The following is a 19,242-nucleotide window of genomic DNA, read 5'->3' on the forward strand; positions in this document are numbered from 1 at the left end:
ATGTATTTAAATTTCCCTTTGTGATTCATTTGTGTTGCTTCTCTATATGAATGCGTTCATGTATTGGTGGTGTACATGTAAAGAGATTGCATTTCCAAGACACTTCAGCCCAGCACATACCAGGTGAATTTCAGTCCTGTTCTAGTGGTTGAGATATAAGGCATTGCCGCCCCCCGGCAAGTAAAGAAAATACTCTGACATTCCCTTCTTTTAAAATGTGGAGTTTTAGGCCCTAGAATAATGCCAGATACAGGAGCATACTTAAACAGTTATACTGGGAAAAGGAGTAATAACAAGTATCACTGAGAGGAAAAGCTAGGGGCTATGTGTTAGAGCACAGTGAGTTGGTACCTTGGGGTCCTAAAGGACTGGGTAGGCTCTATGGGAGGAGGAAGCTACCAGCTGCCAGTCAAGGCAAAATGAAAGGGCAGGGGACTGATGCTGAGATGGGAAGTGGCTGCAGCCTCCATAGTTGCAAGTTTTGAAGTTCACAGAGGAGTGAGGACATATGGGCTTTGCCCCTAAGCAGCTACATGATCTTCTACAAGTCACTGGGCTTTAATATCTTTTTCTGTAAATTGAGGAAGGTGACAAAGATCACTTCTGAGGTCCCTTTTAGTAGACAATATATGGCTTTGGGCTCCAAATGGATAACGTGTATGTTCCAAGGTCATCATTGCTATCTGTCATTGACACCTCCTAAGGTACACTCGTTCAGCCCCCAAACAGCAGACATTTCCAAAGGGAAGCTAAGACACTGGGTACTCACAGTCAAACAGCCCAGAACCTGAGGCAATATCAAAAGCAGGCCCAAGACAGGATTTGGATAGACATTTCTCCAAAGAAATTCTATGAATGATTTATAAGCACATGAAGAGATGTTCATCATCATTAGTCACTAGGGAAATGCAAATCAAAACCAAAAATACCACTTCATATCCACCAGAACGGCTATAATCAACAATAACACGTGTTGTCAAGGGTATAGAGAAATTAGAACCTTCATACATTGCTAGTGGGCATGAAAAATGGCACAGTCGCTTTGGAAAACAGCTTAGCAGTTTCTTAGGATGTTAAAGATAGAGTGACCATATAACCCATATAACCTAGTTTCACAACTAGGTATCTATCTACCCAAGAGAAATGAAAGCATATGTCCACACAAAATCTTATACACAAGTGTTCATAACACCATTGTTCATAATAGTCAAAGTATAAACAACACAAATGTCTATCAATTAATGAATGGATTGAAAAAAAAAAGTGATATATCTATACAATGGAATATTTCCAGCCATAGAAAAAGGTGAAGTACAGATACATGCTACAACATGGATGAACCGTGAAAACAACGCTCAGTGAAAGAAGCTGATCACAAAAGACAACATATCATATTATTACACATATGAAATGTTCAAAACAGGCAAATCTGTAGAGACAGAAAGCAGATTAGTAGTTTCCTAGTGCTGAGGCGTTATGGGGAGTTAAAGTTGGGGGAAATAAGAAGTGATTGCTTAATAGATATAAGGTTTCTCTGGGGATGCTTAAAATGTTCTAAAATTAGTTTATGATAATAGTTGCACAGTTCTGTAAATGTTATATTTGTTGAATTACTGAATTTCTTTTACTAGGCAGAGGGGAAGTACATGAGAGAGGAAATAAACTATTAAATTGCACTTATGTGGCTTTGGGGACTTACCTCTTGCAGGAATTTGTGACTGCAGCACTAAACATCGCCTGCCATATGAAAAGAGCTGGAGGAGCATTTGGAGGGAAACTGGGCAAGCCTGCTCTGCTAGGAGCTGTCAGTGCTGTGACTGCCAATAAGTAAGAGTTGCAGTGACAGCTATTAATGTCAGAAGTCCTAACAGTGCAGATGCCACCCACGCTCTTCTAGCCTTGCATCCCAGCTTTCATTCCACTGGTCTTAACTTTCATTTCCAAAGGATGTGGTTAGCATGTGGGTGAAGGAACATTGGACCTGGACCCAGAGGACCTGTGTTCAAGTCCTGCTCTGCCCGCTCACTCACTCACAAGGTTACCTTAAGCAAGTCACCTCAGTTTCCTTACCCATAAAGTGGGAAAAGTAATATCTACCTGTTTCACAAGATACTTGTGTGGTATAAATGTAATCACTGTAAATTTTAACTTATTGCACAGACATAACTACATATTACTTTTTCGTAAACTGCATCGACTTTCACTCTTTAAAATGTTTATTTTAAATTATTAAAATAAATTAAGCTGAGATGGCTGAGTGGAGGGAGGGTCAAAGCCCCAACCTTACAAGGGAAACTTTTTGTCATGAAATACCCCAGGGTCTGCTGCTGCGTGGGACTGTTCACTTAGCCTCTGCATCATATGGAGGGAATAACCAGACACAAGAATAGCTCTGACTTTGTGAACTTTGTACATACCAAAGTTCATTAAGTACATTCAGGACAAACAACTTGTTCCAGCCTATAGCTACAAAAAGAAAAACTGTAAACATCTTAACTCATTGGCATTTTCTAACAATAGAAAAGACTGTCCTATATCTACAGATGTGCAGGCACCGGGAGCATTCCCTCAGGAGCTAGAGTCCTTGATGAGCACTTTATGAAAGGGGAGTCAATGCAAGGGAGGGCTGAGCTCGACAGAGCATTGGTTTTTAACACTTTCGGCCTCAACATTTCCCTTATTAAGTATTTTAATGCCCGCTTAAATAGCCAAAGTGAAATTCATAATAATATAACCTACTTATACATATAATTACAAAATAGCTATACAATGCCTTAATGTAATATTAAAAAGCAATAAAAGGAAGGTAACTTATAACCAAATAGTTGTATTATTTCAATATCTAAATTTTCAGACATGACTAAACCAAAATGATAATAGTGATAGGGGTGTTGTTGTTTTACATTGTAATTTTTCTGCAAACTTCTAAAATGTTGTTTAAGGTATGTTACTACCCCCATTGAAAACCACTGAGCTAGATTATCTCCAGCCCCCTTTTGCCATCTCTGTGTTTCTATAACTTTTTACAAAGCATCCAGCATATTAATGGAGTCATTTCCTACAGGACTGGCTGCCCAATCCAGTTTATTCTAGAGCGTGGTGATGACATGCTGATAACCGCAGGCCGCCACCCACTCCTCGGAAAAGACAAAGTGAATGAGAGCAAAAACTTCAAGAAACTACCTACAACGTTGTCCAGCGATAACCAACCAATAGTGAAGACAATTACTAAATTTTATACAAATTGAAATTTAGATGCTACCTAAAACTAATCAGAATTTTCTATTGAGATCATGGTCAACTTCGGCACCAGACTCATTGTTCCTCTGGTGACTATCACATCAAATCATGTGCAGAAACTAGGTATAGATTGACAACTGTGATCAAATGTATTTATGTCCAGCATGGTCTGGTTGTAAAGGACTATTGAGAAAATGATTTTCCTTGTTATATCACTTTGCGGATTGGATTTGTGAACAATGGTGTGATCAAAGCTGCTGATCTTGAATATTATATCAATGGTGGATGCACTCCTGATGAATCTGAGACGGTAAATAAGAAATATGCCTTTCCTGTAGATTACCAGTTGAGCTCTATGTGTAACTTTATTTGTATGAATATTTGTTTTACAAATTAGATAAATTCTGTAAAAGGTTCAAGTTAGCAATAAAATTTGAATAAGCGGTTTTGAATATTTGCTAGACGTGATGTTTCGTTTTGTTTTGTTTTGTTTTAACTCAGGTGATAGAGTACATTGTGCTGAAATCTGAAAATACATATTATATTCCTAATTTCCGGTGCCAGGGTAAAGCTTGCAAAACAAATTTGCCATCCAACACTGCCTTTCGAGGACTTGGCTTTCCCCAGGCTACAGTGGTAGTTGAAGCTTATGTAACTGCTGTAGCAACTCGATATGACTTACTACCTAAAGAAGTGAGTAATCACTTAACAAAACTCTGACATCATTGGTTCAAATGTATATTGAGCATCTACATATAGCATTATGTCAGCTTCTAAGTAGATTCAAAGAAATAAAGTATATTATCTATGTATCAGCTTTTGCTGTGTAAGAAGTCAATCATAAAAGTTAGTGGATTGAAACAACAAACAGTATTTCTTCTGATTCTGTGGGTCAGCTGCTGGGTAGCTCTTCTGGTCTGGGTCAGCTTAACTGTAATTTTATGGTCTAAGACAGCTTCATTTCCATGTATGGTGTCATTCATTAGCTGGTTAGTCTAAGGGATGTCTCAGCTGGGAAAGCTCATCTCTGCTACACAGGGTCTCTCATCCTCTAGTAAACTAGCCCAGAGTAGTTCTCATGGTGATTCAGAGAGTTTCCAGGAGTAGCAAGAATGTGGCGAGCTCTAATACACAAGTACTTTTCAACTCTTTGCCTGCATTACATATATGTTGTCCCATTGGCCAAAGCAAATCATGTGGCCAATCCCAGAGTTGGTATGAAACCACCCCAGGGCATGAATAGGGAAAGTGGCATTATTATAGTCATTTATGCAAACATTCTACCACAGTTCAGATTTTGAGGAGCTAATGTAAGAACAGTTAAGATAAAGAAACATTGTATAGGAGTAGAAGAATTTTGAATCGAAGAATTTTGTCTCACCACTAACAAAACTTGTCACAGGGCTCATAATAGAGCCTCCTATTTCTCAGGTTTATTGTAAAGTTAATTGAGATCATATATATATAGTCTACAGCCTACAGCATATGAAGTGTTCAACAGTAGTTTCTATTGTTATTATGATTATTGTTATTATCATTATGTTTGTATATTTACTTTGTACTTACATATTTATAGCTATTTAAATAGTTGTTTCTTTTTTTAGAAAAACTTTGTTCATGTCAGGTATATAACAAAAAAATGCATGCTTCACATATGGAATAAGCATATGTCCTTGAAATCCTTTTTATTTTCTTGTCTTTCAGGTTAAAGAAATAAACATGTATAAGAGAATTAGCAAAACAGCCTATAATCAGACATTTAATCCAGAGCCCTTAGGAAAATGCTGGAAAGAATGTCTGGAGAAATCTTCATTCCATGCTAGGAAACAGGATGCCGAGGAATTTAATAAAAAGAATTACTGGAAGAAGAGGGGGCTGGCCGTGGTCCCCCATGAAATTTACCATTGGAGTCCCCATAAGCTACTGCACTCAGGTGAGGTTGGGAGACATGTCATCCCACCAAAAGCCCTTCTGTACATGACTAGCTATCTGAAAATAGTAATCGTGAGTGACTAGGGTTGGTCCCCTCTCAAGAGAAAGAAGAAACTGGGAAGTTTCTCTATAGCAGAAAACAAAGTGGGCTTAGGTAAGCACTGGGGACCATGGGTATCAGGGAAGATATGGCACTAGGGACCTCAGGAAGCAATCAACTAATAAAGTCCAGCTCAAGGCAGGGCCCCAAACACGAATGCTGAGGTATGGGATCAAATTGCGAGTCCATAAAAGAATAGGGAAGAACAAGAGGACCCCTTTCTCTCTTTCCTAATTTCTTAGTGACAGCAGTAGGGTTATTTGGAGACAAAACTTTCAAAAACACATGAGAATAGACAGAGCATCCCCATTCACACAGAAAGCCGGAGTTACCATTTAGGCTCTATGACTACTGTGCCTTCTTTTTAGTTTCATCTTAAACAGTTTTTTGTGGGGGTTTGTTTCTGATTCTGTCTTATTTTTTGCTTCAATCCCTAATCAATCTCTGAAATGTCTTGAAAAGCAAACCCATGCAAAGGAAAGAATACAGGCCCCCTCATGATGTGGAGGAGGGATGTCCAAGCTGTCTCTTACCAAAATTACTTTGTATTTATTCCCTTCCTCAGAGTCCACTGACAAGGTAGAAAGCAAACTGAGGAGGCCACAAATGCTACATGCCTGGAGCAGATGTTCAGTCTTTCCCTCAAGGAATATTTCTCAAGCCAGATAACAAACAGATCTCCTTTAAAGGGAAAAATTCTGTGGACTCCCAATGGCTGCTTAAATTATTTATTTTGATTATATAATTGTATAAAACCACAAAACAAAGAATAAGCTTCTTATAGCTCTTATGTCTTTATAAAACACAAATGAATTTAGAAATTAAATAAGAGTAGTACTATATAAATCCAATAATATTCAAAATAGTAACATTAACTTAATGTGGTAAATTATGTTGCTTTTCCAAAACTAAACCCTCACTCACAAAATGGTGGTGGTTCTGGCTGCTACTGCACTTCATGTCATTTTGAAGTCTTTATACTAAATGTCTAGGTAGGGTGTGATGACTCATTGTCCCACATTTTGTCTCTAATATGCTCCATCAATTAAAGTAGTCCTACCTAGTGTTTATACAATCATCAACATAAAATCTAACGTGGGTTCTGAGAGCATGTGGCAATACCCACTGATACATGTTCACCCATTAACTCTTGTTAGGTTGTCATGAGGTGAAAACACAAAGTTTAAAAATTCCTGTAGAGACTACAGTCGTAGACCCAGGAGACCGGCATAGCTAAATTAGTTGATACTTTGAATGAATGCATGTTAGCAGGGGCACAGACTTCAATATGGGGATAGAGGTCTTAAGGAGGTAGATGCAAGATGCTGGGCCACATGCTTGAGCATACATTGGGGATCATTCTAAGGAAAAATCCTAATGACTCACAGAACCACCTGACATAGCCCAGCCTCCTTCCTCACTCTCTCCTCCATCTGGTTCCCGGAGACACATGCCTAGCCCCAGAGAGGGACAACAGCCGTTAGCTTGAAAGAGGTAGGACAGCATGGGAGGATGCTGGGCTCAAGTCCGGAGTTGTGGGTTCCATTGCTGACTTTACCACAAACTAGGCACTAGGTTTGGCCAAGCCTCTTCCTTTCTAGGTTTCTATTCCCCCATGTGCAAAGTGAATAATTTGGACTAAATCAATGGATCTCAAACTTAGCCAATCATCAAAAACACCTGGAAGCATTTAAAAAAAATGGATATTTAGGCCTACCTCCAACCTTCTACTGAATCGGAATTCCTAGATGCAGCCATGCCCTTCCCCCACCGTGACTCTGAAGGTCGGAGGCAATGGGAAACTATCAAAATATCTTGGGGTTTTCCAGCTCCTCTGGTATCTAGTGGAAGCTGCGCCTGGAAATTTACTCACAAAGTTTCTATTTACTTTAAAATTAATTTTTTTACGTGCAAGGAAGAAAGAATACTAAAATATTGTTCAGGTTGGGGCTTTGGAGAGGCAGTTTCTAAGGCAACCATGTGAGGCCTCCAGGAGGCAGGAGACAGTGGGAGTAGAGATAAGCCACTATTCATCTACCTACAGTGGCAGTTTCTAGGTCTCGGGGGTTGTTGAAAAAGGTTGTCTATAGCCACCAATAATAGCTTTCTTCTCCAGTATAAACAAAGAGAGGTTGGCTCAATGGAGTAAACCGTTCATCTGACAACCTCTGTTAAACTCATAACAACATTTGGCTGCATCGGTTTCTAAACTGGTATTTTAATTAATCCCCCGGCCTCCAGGCTGCCGCTCTTGTTCATATCTATATTGATGGCTCTGTCTTGGTGACTCATGGTGGCTGTGAATTGGGACAAGGGCTCCACACCAAAATGATTCAGGCGAGATGAGTATCCATTTTCTCCTCTGACTATAGCACCAGACAGTCAGTCTAACAGCCTGTTTCTTGTTGAACAGGAGAAATGCCATCACACTAAATGCAAAGGTCAGTTATAAGACTCATTCTGATATCAGGAACACAAGAATGCAGGTGCTGATGGACGCGGATGCTTGAAAGGAGAAAATATATTACATTATTCTTCCTGCATGTTAAAGAACCAAGTCCTTAGATTTTCTAAAAATGTGATTCCAGTCTTCAAAGATAAAATATTTTTCAGTTTTATGACAACTGCTCAAAGCAGTTCATTAGAAATGAACATGTTTAATAGGATGAGAAATTATGTTTTTAGAATTCACAATCCACTTAGGAGCTCCACCTGACAGGCCATTATTTGTGCTAATTCAGAGTCTTTCAAATACTGTTGAAAGAGCAAGAGATTATTTGCAATAGGAAATTTTCTCTTCTTTTTTTGACATTAAATAAGACTTCATTGAATATGAATTTTGAATCAAAAACATGGCTATTTGGGAGTAAAGCTTTTCCATCAATGAGAAATAAAAAGAAGATATTTTCTTTAAGGAAATAATGTTACTTAATAGTGTGCTTGGAATTAGGAAATCACAAAAATCCATAGGGCCTTCCCTGAACAGATCTTGCTTCTTTACAACAAAATCTTTATGCCTGCAAAATGTCCCAGGAAGGAAACATAATCTGCTAAGTGTCTATAAACCATGAGGAGATGATGAAGGTAAAACAATAAGATTGGGACCTCAACTTTGCCTGTAAGTGTCATACTAAACTAGATGTCCCAGAGTAACTATACTGCCACATGGCTTCTACAAAATCGGTGTAAAAGAAAACACGAGAAGATTCTTTGATAGGCTACATGTCTCTGAAAAGGAGCATATCTTTTACAGTGCCATTTAAAATTTTCAAATTCATAATCTATATATGAGACCCAAGATGCTATCTTAAATGTTTGTCCCTATAGGATAGCTAGGTTTTATACTTAGTTCAAAAAAGAATTTAAAGATTTTCAATTTGGGATGAAAGGAGACTTACAGTCAACGAAATAAATAATTTTTTTTTTCTGCTTCTGGCAGGTGGCTAGTCGAGAACAGAACATCCCCTCATCATATATTCACCTGTCTGAAACAAGCACAATCACAGTGCCCAGTACTGTCATGACAGCAGCGTCCGTGGGGACAGATAACAACGGAAGGGCCATGCAGGTGACTTTTCTTCTATTTCTCAGTCACCTAATGACAGTGCTCGAAGGATACTTGTCCCACCACTTCTTTAATGGAAGCTGAAACTTTTATGGAGGCCAAGAGAGGTCAGGTGGCTAGTTCTAGGTCACTCAGCTACCACTGGCTGAGCCGAGATTCCAAGTGGTCGGAGCTCCCTCTGTGGCCTTCTTCTTCCCTCCTCTTAAATAAAGTCTACCCGTAATTTTTCTAATCGCTCTAAGATAATGAAAAATCTATTGATCAATTTTATTTGCAGAAAACATCTCATTTCAATAATTAAAATGTCTTGTCTAAAATTCCAAAATGTACTTCAACCCGCAGTGTCTCTGCTACTTCCCTGCAGGTAGAAAGTAGGTGAGGGTGGCTTCTCTCCATTTCCCTCCCTCTACTTTCTCCCTTCCCCCGCTGAGCTTCCTAGCCTACATTTAATTAATAATAAAAATAATAAAATAATAAAATAATAAAATAATAAATCATTAAATAATAATAAAGAAAGAAGAATAAAAAATGAAACATAATGGCCGATGTCATGAATCAAAATAAAGGAAGTTATGGAAAGAGAAAGTGCGAGGGCTGGGGTGCTATCTTAGGCAGCAGGGAAGCCAGGCCAGGCACTGACTGGTGATCCTTGAGCCTGGTCCTGAATGCAGCAAAAAAGAAAACCAAGTAGATACTTGGGAGCAGAGGGAGCTTACTTACCGTGCTTGAGGAGCTGCAAGGATGTGAGGGTGGCTGGAGCACAGGAAGCAAAGGGGAGTGAAGTGGAAGAAGAGGAAAGACAGAGAGCTGGGGGTGAGATTGGGGTATAAATGCTCATTGTTGAAGATGGGTAAAGGATATAAGGGGGAATATTATACTATTCTCTCTACTTTTGTGTATTTTGAAATTTTCTATAATGCAAAGGAAACCAGAAAAATTAGGATCTGGCATTTGGACCTTCAATAGAGAGAGGAGATACTCTCAAGGAATATAAGGTGAGAAAATTCTCCACACAAAGAAAGGAGTTCAAGATGTCACAAAAGAATGACAAATGTCCTCTGCGATACTTCACTCTCTTAACTGGGAAACTTATCGTAGAGCACCAGAGTGTAGAGTTATGCACGGGAGTATATGGTCAGGGCACGATAAGGGGAAGAACATCTGATATTTAGACAGGCGGGAACTGTGCGACTTGGGTTTGCCTTAGATGTGGCACTCTTTAGAAGGCATCCATTTGTAATGAAGTCCATGATTGAAAACTGAAAGAACCAGCAAAGGTAGATTTATGAACATAGGTATTTCCCTAATGCATGAGAAGCAGAGACTATACCTCAAAGAAGGGATGACAGAACAGAAGGAACAGAAACCAAGAGAAGAAATGAGAAGAATAAGGGCACACATGTGAACAGATTTGTATTTGAAATAAGAGAGGCAGCCAAGCAGGGGTCCACTGACACTCCGGAGTTGGCTGGTATGATGATCTCAGGGGACCATATTTCACCTCAGTAACTTTTATTTTTATTTCAATTAAAACATGCATATTTTGCATCATCAGAATGACCAATTTGTAAGTGGAGTATTGCCATGAGATCTCTTTGCCTGCCTTTGGGACCAAGAAGTTTACTTTATGCCAAGGCAACGAGAGCAGGACTTTATTGGTAAATGATACTTTCTTGAAGAACAGATAAGGGCAAGGCATAAAGTGCAAATGAAAATCTAATGGCAATTTAAATAAGAAAAGTGGAGAGAAAATTGATCCTTTAATCTGCATGCAAAAGGCACGCTGAACTCTAAAGTATGTTTTGCGCGTTCCGAGCAGCAATTCAGCTTCAGGAAAAATCATCAGTCAACTAAATTAATGTTATTTTTAATTCTACTGGTGTGTAGATTGGTCTGCACACTCTGTCATTTTGTTTTTGCTTTACTGTCATAAAAGAACTATAACTCTAAGGAGACTCTACCTAGCTTTATGTTAGCATATATTTAAACAACGTTATAATAAAAATAATTTTAACACTACAGAGTCTACAAGACTATTTGCTTCTTTCAAAGGGGTCTCCACACATTCCTCAAGTTCAAGAAACCGCCTAGAGAACTAGGAAGCAGGTTCACAAACTAACAGTTTATATTCGAATTGATTTAAATATTTAACGTTTTGCTATATTCGGCAGCTTTCATTTCAAATATTTATATCATTTTCTATGTCATTTCAAATATTTATTTTTAGAACGTTTGCCAAATTCTTATGGCCCGTCTTCAACCAATCATCAGGAAAAACCCTAAGGGAAGATGGGAGGACTGGGTAAGTGTTCTCCTTATTATCTCTGCCAGAGAAAGGGAAACACATCCATATGGGTACAAGTTGAATTGTTTGGGGGAAAGCAAGGTAAAAATATATACACACATACATACACATATATATGTGTATATTTCATATATGTACAAACCTACCTGTGTACATACCTATGTACATGAATATGACCTAGATCTTTCCTTAATTTAAAAAGCCAAAAAGGGTGAAATAATAATAAACTTAACGCTGTGCAACTTCAAAAAATAGAGAGTCCCAGAACACGGCTAGCAGCTGCCTTTAAGCACCATCCTTGGAAAGCATGAACCGTGTCTTGTACAAGGCCTAAGTCTCACTCGAGGTAAATGTGGATGTAGAGCTTGGTGCAAACAAGAGGAGGCAAGCCCAGCATGGAATTTTTCATTATTTTCCCTAAACTTATATTTCTTTGTAACCAATCATCTCTTCCAGATTTCAAAAGCCTTCAAAGAATCCATCGGCCTGTCAACTACTGGATATTTCAAGTAAAGGACGTTTTTACTTTGGTTTAGATTACACTTGGGCAGGAAGGGTGTGTGCTCATCAATCTGAACAGATGCCTGGAGTGAACTGGAGTGCTGCTGTGCGGGGTGTTAACTCTTCAGTCATAGGTCCCGGGGTTAGGGAAGAGATCTGGGAGAGGGCCACGGACTCCTTGGGGCCACAACTATTTACCAACCAGGAGAGACACACACTCTGAAGCATCCCAGCAACTGAAGGATAGGGCTCAGACACCAGTGGACCTACTCCCGTGTCTGCAGTGGGACTGTTGCATCTCTGATCACCACAGTCCCCATCACAGGAGAAGGAGAGAGGCCTTTGGCTGTGGGGTAGGAGGTCTATTCATCTCCAGGAGCCAGTCATACCACCGATGGGGAAAGTGCCTTTTCTTTCCGTCCTGATTTCTCTTCTCAGAGGCTACCAGACGAATATGGACTGGAAGAAGGAGGAAGGGGCGCCTTTTCCGTATTATGTTTATGGAGCATCCTGTTCCGAGGTCGAAGTCGACTGTCTGACTGGGGCGCACAAGGTAAAGAGTGACACTGGCGTTCAGCACCTTCACAGTGTGACCTCAAACATTGATGCCTTTTCTATGTCATAAATAATAATTGACCTGATCATGCCAGTGGAAGAACCAAGGACAGGTACAAAACTGCAGAAAAGAATTGTTTTGAGTAAATATTTTTTATTATGTATCTTCCCCCGACGCAGATCCTCAGGACGATATCTTCATGGATGCAGCTTTCAGCATTAACCCGGCTGTGGACATTGGGCAGATGCGTGATGCCAGGCTGCCTCAAGGGGGCTTTGGTCATTTCCATTCAGAATAGTATTTCATAAAATTCTCCAAATGCTGTTCATACTTGGTGTAAGTACTCTGTAATATTTATTATATATTACGCACAGAAAAAAAAAGATAAAAAGTTGAAAAAAATTCAAGAAAAAGTAAACAATTGTTGACTTTTCATGGCAGGAATGTATGTGATTTATCCTGCTTTGTAATTCTCCATACTTTCTAATTTTTCGTCAATGAACATTAATTAATGTTTATAATTAGGGGATATTATATAAATACATAATAACAAAGTTGCATTAGTATTCATATTAATATTGAATTTAGATAGACTGAACAATTTAGAGAAATATAAAGGGAAAAGAAATGCTTAAACACAATTTTCCCCTCATGCTGAATTTCCAATTTTTACCTCACAAATAAATAAAATTAATGCATTCAGTCTTTTTAGACTTTAAGTTACAACCTTTCCAGCTGTTGGTATAGCTTTGCTCTTTCCTCCTAGCCTCGTTCTTCAAAGGGGCGCCAACAGACCAGCCGCATTGGCTCGCCCCAGCCCTGCCACTCAGCTCCCAGGTGAAGCAAGGCAGGTGGTCCACAATCTAGACCTGAGGTTGAGCATCTTAGCATCAAACCCAACAGGCATGTGGCGCTTTCGTCTACCAACAGCTCCCACCATCCTAAGTCCTAAGGGATCTGTTTACCTAGATTGCCCAATGGGCTTTCTAAGGGACAATCTAGTTAGTCCTTCAGTGTCTCTAAAAATGTGGCCCTCAGACTCTGCAACAAAAGCACCTACGGTGCTTATTGGAAATGTGGAGTCCTGAGCCTACCTAGGCCCAGACTTCACAACTTTGTGAGGCTGAGACTTGTAATCTACACATTTAACCTGCACCTGAAATTCATCTTAGGTCTGTACAGTTTGAGAACCACAGCCAACCTCAGGCCCTACCTCCCCTTCCTGTTCTTAACTCCTCCTCCCAGCTCATTCTTGCCTCTTTATTGCTGAAGCAAAGGAAAAAAGATAGAGGTAGTGATCTGAAAAACCCTACTTTTTCCCCGCTAGAAAAGGAGAGAAAACCAGAAGTGTGTTAGGCCAGAACTCTTAGACTTTGATCCTTTCCTTTAGGGAAAAGCATTTGGAAACTATCCAAATTTAGCATTTGAATTTGTTTACTTTATTCAGTAATTTTACAATTCAATAAAATGCAAACCGTAACTCTCCTTCAATTTTTTAAACTCAAAGCAGACACCCCCCTTTAAATGAGACCTTAAACCTTTTCCTAAGGGCATGATAGTTTGTAAACAGAACTCAACATGACTTTTAATAAAAAAAATATTTAATTTAATAAGAATATTTAATTTAATAGAAATCTTTCTTCCAACTCACATTGATTAACATTGATCTACTCTCCATGATAACTTAAAAAGGGAAGTAAAGAAATCCAGATACTGTAATAAATAGTGTTTTGTTTCTATTTATTCCGGTTCATGTTCCTTTAATGTTAGCTTCCTTTTCATCTAATTCAGCAGACATTTATTGAGAATCTACGTATCAGGCACCATGCTAAGAACACAACGCGAGAAGACCAGGCCTCAGTATACTTACAGACCGGTGAGAGAGAGTGAAGCAAGAGCGAAAGTGAGAGAGGCGAACAAGGAAAAGCCCTCTGAGTGCCAGCCTACTGGGGGAAGGGCTTCCACTGCAGTGAGACTGGAGGAAGCAGTCCCTAAATCCACCTCAGGGGTGGCGGGAGGATCCAGAAGACTCCAAAGAGGAAGTGAGTCTTCAGCTGGAACTTGGGGCATAAATAGGAATTTGCCAGAGAGACACACTGGGGTGGGGAGCAGTGAAGTCAGGAGAAACTGATTTCACAAAGCCTTGGGGATCTGAAGGAATCTGGTGGGCTTGGAGAATTACCCAGAACTTGACAAGTGTTAGGTCTCTGGAATGAGGGGTACCTGGGCAAGAAGAGCTAGAGAAGAGGCCAAGCAGGATGGCAGGCACCAGATTCTGAAGAAGTCTTTATAAAGTCCACCACAGTGCTTTTAAGAATGACTTACTATGGTTCGGAACTCTATTTTCAGTCACATTGGAATATTGATTCAACCAACGTTATGTGCTTATAAACTGGAAAATTTTTGCCTGTAGATTGAAGGAGCATTTATCCAAGGCATGGGACTCTATACCATAGAAGAACTGAAATACTCTCCAGAAGGTGTACTTTATTCTCGAGTCAAGATGACTATGAAATCCCCACTGTCACTGAAATACCAGAAGAGTTCTATGTCACTTTGGTGTACTCCTGAAATCCCATAGCCATCTACTCATCCAAGATAAGAACTCGACACCTCTCTATTAATCTGCTATGTCTGCCATAACTAAATGCCAGACTGGGTGGCTTAAATCACAGAGATATATTTTCTCACAGCTCTGAAGGCTGGAAGTCCAAGATCAAGGTTTGACTTCTTCTGAGCCCTCTCTTTGCCTTACAGGTGGCCACCTTCCCATTGTCCTGACATGATCATCTTTCTGTGTGTGCACATGGCTGATGTCACTTTCTGTGTCCTGATTTCCTTTTCTTATAAGCACACCATAAAGATCTCATTTCAACTTAAGCACCTCTCTAAAGACCTTATCCCCAAATACAGTCATAGACTAAGGTATTAGGAGTTAGTACCTTATGAATTGAAGAGGGGCACAGTGCAGCCCATAACAAACTACTCCTTCAAGAAATAATGCAGCAGTCCCCTGAATGTGCTTACTCCTTGTAATTGCAGATCCCAACAGGAGACAGGAAGAGAAAAAGCCAACTCCTGGCAGAGTGGTGCTCACTAACTTCTGAAGCCTAGGCAGAGTCTTCACTCTTTAGAGAGATCATGAAACAAATTTAAATCAAATTAAGAAGAATCAGGGAGGACCCAAACATCTTGGTTCATTAGGCTAAGTGCCATTGTGAGATAAAATTGAAGTTGTAGGCAAATTTCACCAGCCCAGAACCTTTTCTGCGCCCTTCCCGCATGTCCTCCAGACTCGATTCCTTCTTGCTTACACTGCCTTTCCCCTCACCCTCTCCAAGTCAGAATGAGCTTTCAAACAAGTTTCTCACTGATGATTAATCTGCTCTGAGGTGTTAATAGCCACTTTTATAAGAGAGGTTGACCCATGCTCCCTGGGGCCTGTGGGGTCTAACTGGCCCATATAGACTTAAAGCAAAGCTTCTCAAACACAAGTGCACAAAAAACACAACTTCTTCAACTTAAGTGCTATTCTGAGCCTGCATTTGGCCAGACAAATGGCAACTTGAACCTTATATTTCCAGGGAATTCCCTCTCTTTCTTAGGGGTAGGTCAAAGTTGGGAGGAAGTTAAGACTTCCTATATGCATGGCCTCTATCTCCACTTCGGCACCAGACTTTGGCGGGGGACATCTCTAAAGGCTGTCCTGAAACAACCCTGCATCTTGGAGTCTAGCCACCTACCTGCCGGTTCTACTTCAAATAGGGCACAAGCCCTCCCTCCCTCCTCACCTCAGAGGAAACCCCTCCTTTCCACCAGCTTCACCTCTTCCTCAACATTTGCTTCCAAGTAAAAACCACAGCCAAGAACAGTCTTTATCTGCTTTGGGCCCTTCGTCCCATCTCATTCCTAAAGCCCCAGACACAAACCAAGGACCAGACTACTTTGAAGGAAGAAAGAAGAAAAATCAGTACAAGAAGCATTGGTGAATTATTAAAAATATAATGCCCCCACACTGTTAACTCGAAAGCATCCGACACATACCAGCGAAGTTAGCACGGATGAAAACTTCAACAGTCCACTCTCCAGAGGCAACTGCCTCATTGTCTTTCAGCTCGACTACAACAATTGTGGTCGTTGTGTTGTGTTGTGTTGCGTTGTGGTTTTGCGTGAAACACAAATGGTCTGGCACACAAGTGGAAGGACCTGAGAGGCTTTGGTCTTCTTGACCTGGGTGGGGGAGCAGGAGATTTTCACTGCACTGCTATCCTGATGACCTGGGGCGTTTTCATGAGCCACTCTGAGGAAGACCCCGCACCCAAATCGGCTCGCGGGGGAATCAATTTGGGCAATTCAGAGGCACTCCACTCTGAGGGTTATAAAGCCAGAAGAGGTGAGAATGTGTATGTGTGTGTCTGAGTGTGCCAATGTGTGTAACGAACATGCATTAGTCCTGAAAGAACCATGCATTTCTGATGGCCTTTTGCCCTCCTCCTCAGGGACTGAGTGATGCTGGAATGTTCTTGGGATCCTCTGTATTCTTTGCCATAAATGATGCAGTGAGTGCTGCCCGAAGAGAGAGGGGATTGACCAAGACCTTCGCCCTGAATAGCCCGGCAACTCCTGAGGTGATTAGGATGACTTGTGTGGATCAATTTACTGATGTGGTAAGGCTGGTGCAGAGAGGCTCCTTTTGCAATCTCCCCTTACATGGACTTTCAGGTTCTTAGTATGAATTTGATAACCATGACAAAATCACAGGGCAATTTCATCTTTTCCAATGAAAATTCTCATTTTTCCTCCACTTGCTACTTCCTAGATGCTTCAAAGCAAGTTCAAAGTGAGTGAATCTCTTTAAATGATGGTTTGTCTCTGATCCCAGAGAAAAACACGCTCGATTGAGTCAGTGCTAATAGTAAATGGATGTGGTAGGCTATTTTTTTAAACATTTGGTCAAAATGCAGTTGATGTGGTATTTTAATTACCTCGGTAACCAAATTAGATTCAATAGGTATCTGATCTGGACAATTATTCAGAAAGTATTTGTTAATCAAAGAAATAAAAAGAATTTAAATGAAAATATCAGGTGACTGGGCACACACTAATAGAACATAGTTTCATTTTCCAGCTCCTAAAAACATATAGAGAACTATCATCAGAAACTATTTCTATATTCAACTGCTTACTACATACTAGATGAGTCTCTAGTATAAAATTAGATTATCTTTGAAATTACAGGGTCTCTGAATACAAGATGCATCTTATCCCAAACATATGAAGTTTATGAGAATAAAGAGATTTATGACTCAAGAACTGAAAGAAATATGAAAATTATATGATTTTGATAAGAATAAAACGAACACTGACTTGTTCTTCTTTTTAGAAAATTCTTCTGAATTACAACTTTTTTCATATAACAGCATTTTATTTATTTTTAAACAAGAAAGAAAGTTTTCTGAAACAAAACATTTCTGGAGCCCAGGGTAGTCCAATAATGCCATCAAGGACCTAGTTCTTCCACGTCCCTGCTCCACTCTCTTAGAGTATGGCTTTCAGTCTCCAGGTTACAAGATGCTGGCTGTACCTCAGGTGTCATGACTATGTTCCAGACAAGATAAAAGGACTGAGGCAAAAGGCTAGACGGGCACACTAGCAGAAGTCAGACTTCTCTTTTTAATGCCTCTGAATTTCAGAGGCTTTTATTTTATTGCAATGATTAAATAGATTTTCTTCTTTGAACTATTTAATATTTTTTTGTTTTATTAGTTTTTTATTATTTTTTTATTTAAGTTGATATTCAATATTTATTAGTTTCAGCTGTACAGCATAGTGGTTAGTCATTTATATAACTTACAAAGTGATCCCCTTAATAAATCTAGTACCCACCTGACACCATACAGTGTTATTACAATATTATCACTCATAGTCCTTATGCTGTGCTTTACATCCCTGTGACTATTTCGTTACTGCCAATTTGTACATCTTAATCCCTTCACCTATCTCAGCCACACCCAAACCCCCACCCACCTGGCAACCATCAGTTTGTTCTCTGTACCATGAGTCTGTTTCTGTTCTGTTTGTTCGATATAACAACACTTCGTTAATAACTATCTATCTTTCTTCTTTTGATCTTTTTCAGATTCCCAGAGATGATCCTTCAACATGTACACCTTGGTCCATCCATGTGTCTTAATTCTGTTTTCCTTAAAAAATGAAAGAATTCATGATTCACCTTAAAATTTTCAAACCAGAGCAAAATATAAGTTGACTCCCAATTGTCAAGGGTAATTTTAGCATCTTTTAATTATTCCTTGTAGTTTAGGTCACTGCATAGTTATGTTTTAGGATACAAATTTTTACCAAAAGATATAATAAAGAATCAGAATTCTTGTTTTCATTTGCATTATCCTGAAGATCTATAGTATCCTGGGGGTCTTGTCTTTGTCTATTTGGGATTATGACAAAATACCATAGACCAGGTGGCTTATGAAAAGCAAACATTTATTCTTCACAATTCTGAAGGCTAGGAAGTCCAAGATCAAGGTGTCAGCAGATTTGGTGTCTGGTGAGCACCTGCTTCCTGGTATCTTCTTACTGTGTACTCATTTGGTGGAAAAGACAAGGGAGCTCTCTGGGATCTCTTTTATAAGGGCACGAATTCCATAAATGAAGTCTCTACCCTCATGACCTAAATGTCTCCTAAAGGCCCCATCTCCTAATACCATCACCTTGGGAGTAGGATTCAACATACGCATTTGGAGGGGACACAAACATTCAGAATATATCATTCCATGCCTAGCACCCCAAAATTCATGACCTTCTTGTACGTAGGCAAACTGTTCTCCAGCTGTGAACCTAGGAAATCAGATATGTAATGTGCTTCCAAAATACACGGTGGGACAGGCCTAGGATAGACGTTCCAAAGGGAGAAATGGGAAAGAAGGAAGGGATGGCAGGTCTCAGGCAAGTTCAAATTCTTCAGGCTTGAGAATATTCCTCTTTGCCCATATACTCTACCCTCCAGGCCCTTTCCTTATACTCAT

General features: G+C 39.8%; 1 protein-coding gene across 1 annotated transcript in view; it reads left to right on the plus strand.

Moving 5' to 3' along the window:
* The window catches only part of LOC120587729 (aldehyde oxidase 4-like), a 53,993-nt gene extending 35,601 nt beyond the window's left edge, over positions 1–18,392 (plus strand). The window contains 16 exon segments of the mRNA XM_039844913.1: positions 1,709–1,827; positions 3,065–3,151; positions 3,463–3,550; positions 3,742–3,933; positions 4,945–5,127; positions 5,129–5,173; positions 7,514–7,609; positions 8,712–8,840; positions 11,065–11,139; positions 11,599–11,651; positions 12,082–12,203; positions 12,379–12,452; positions 14,613–14,694; positions 14,697–14,795; positions 16,697–16,866; positions 18,339–18,392. Of these exon segments, the coding sequence (XP_039700847.1) occupies positions 1,709–1,827; positions 3,065–3,151; positions 3,463–3,550; positions 3,742–3,933; positions 4,945–5,127; positions 5,129–5,173; positions 7,514–7,609; positions 8,712–8,840; positions 11,065–11,139; positions 11,599–11,651; positions 12,082–12,203; positions 12,379–12,452; positions 14,613–14,694; positions 14,697–14,795; positions 16,697–16,866; positions 18,339–18,392 (1,668 nt within the window).
* Positions 18,393–19,242: the final 850 nt, after the last annotated feature.

Source organism: Pteropus medius, unplaced genomic scaffold, assembly GCF_902729225.1.
Source record: "Pteropus medius unplaced genomic scaffold, Ma_sr-lr_union100, whole genome shotgun sequence".
Taxonomy (NCBI): Eukaryota; Metazoa; Chordata; class Mammalia; order Chiroptera; family Pteropodidae; genus Pteropus; species Pteropus medius.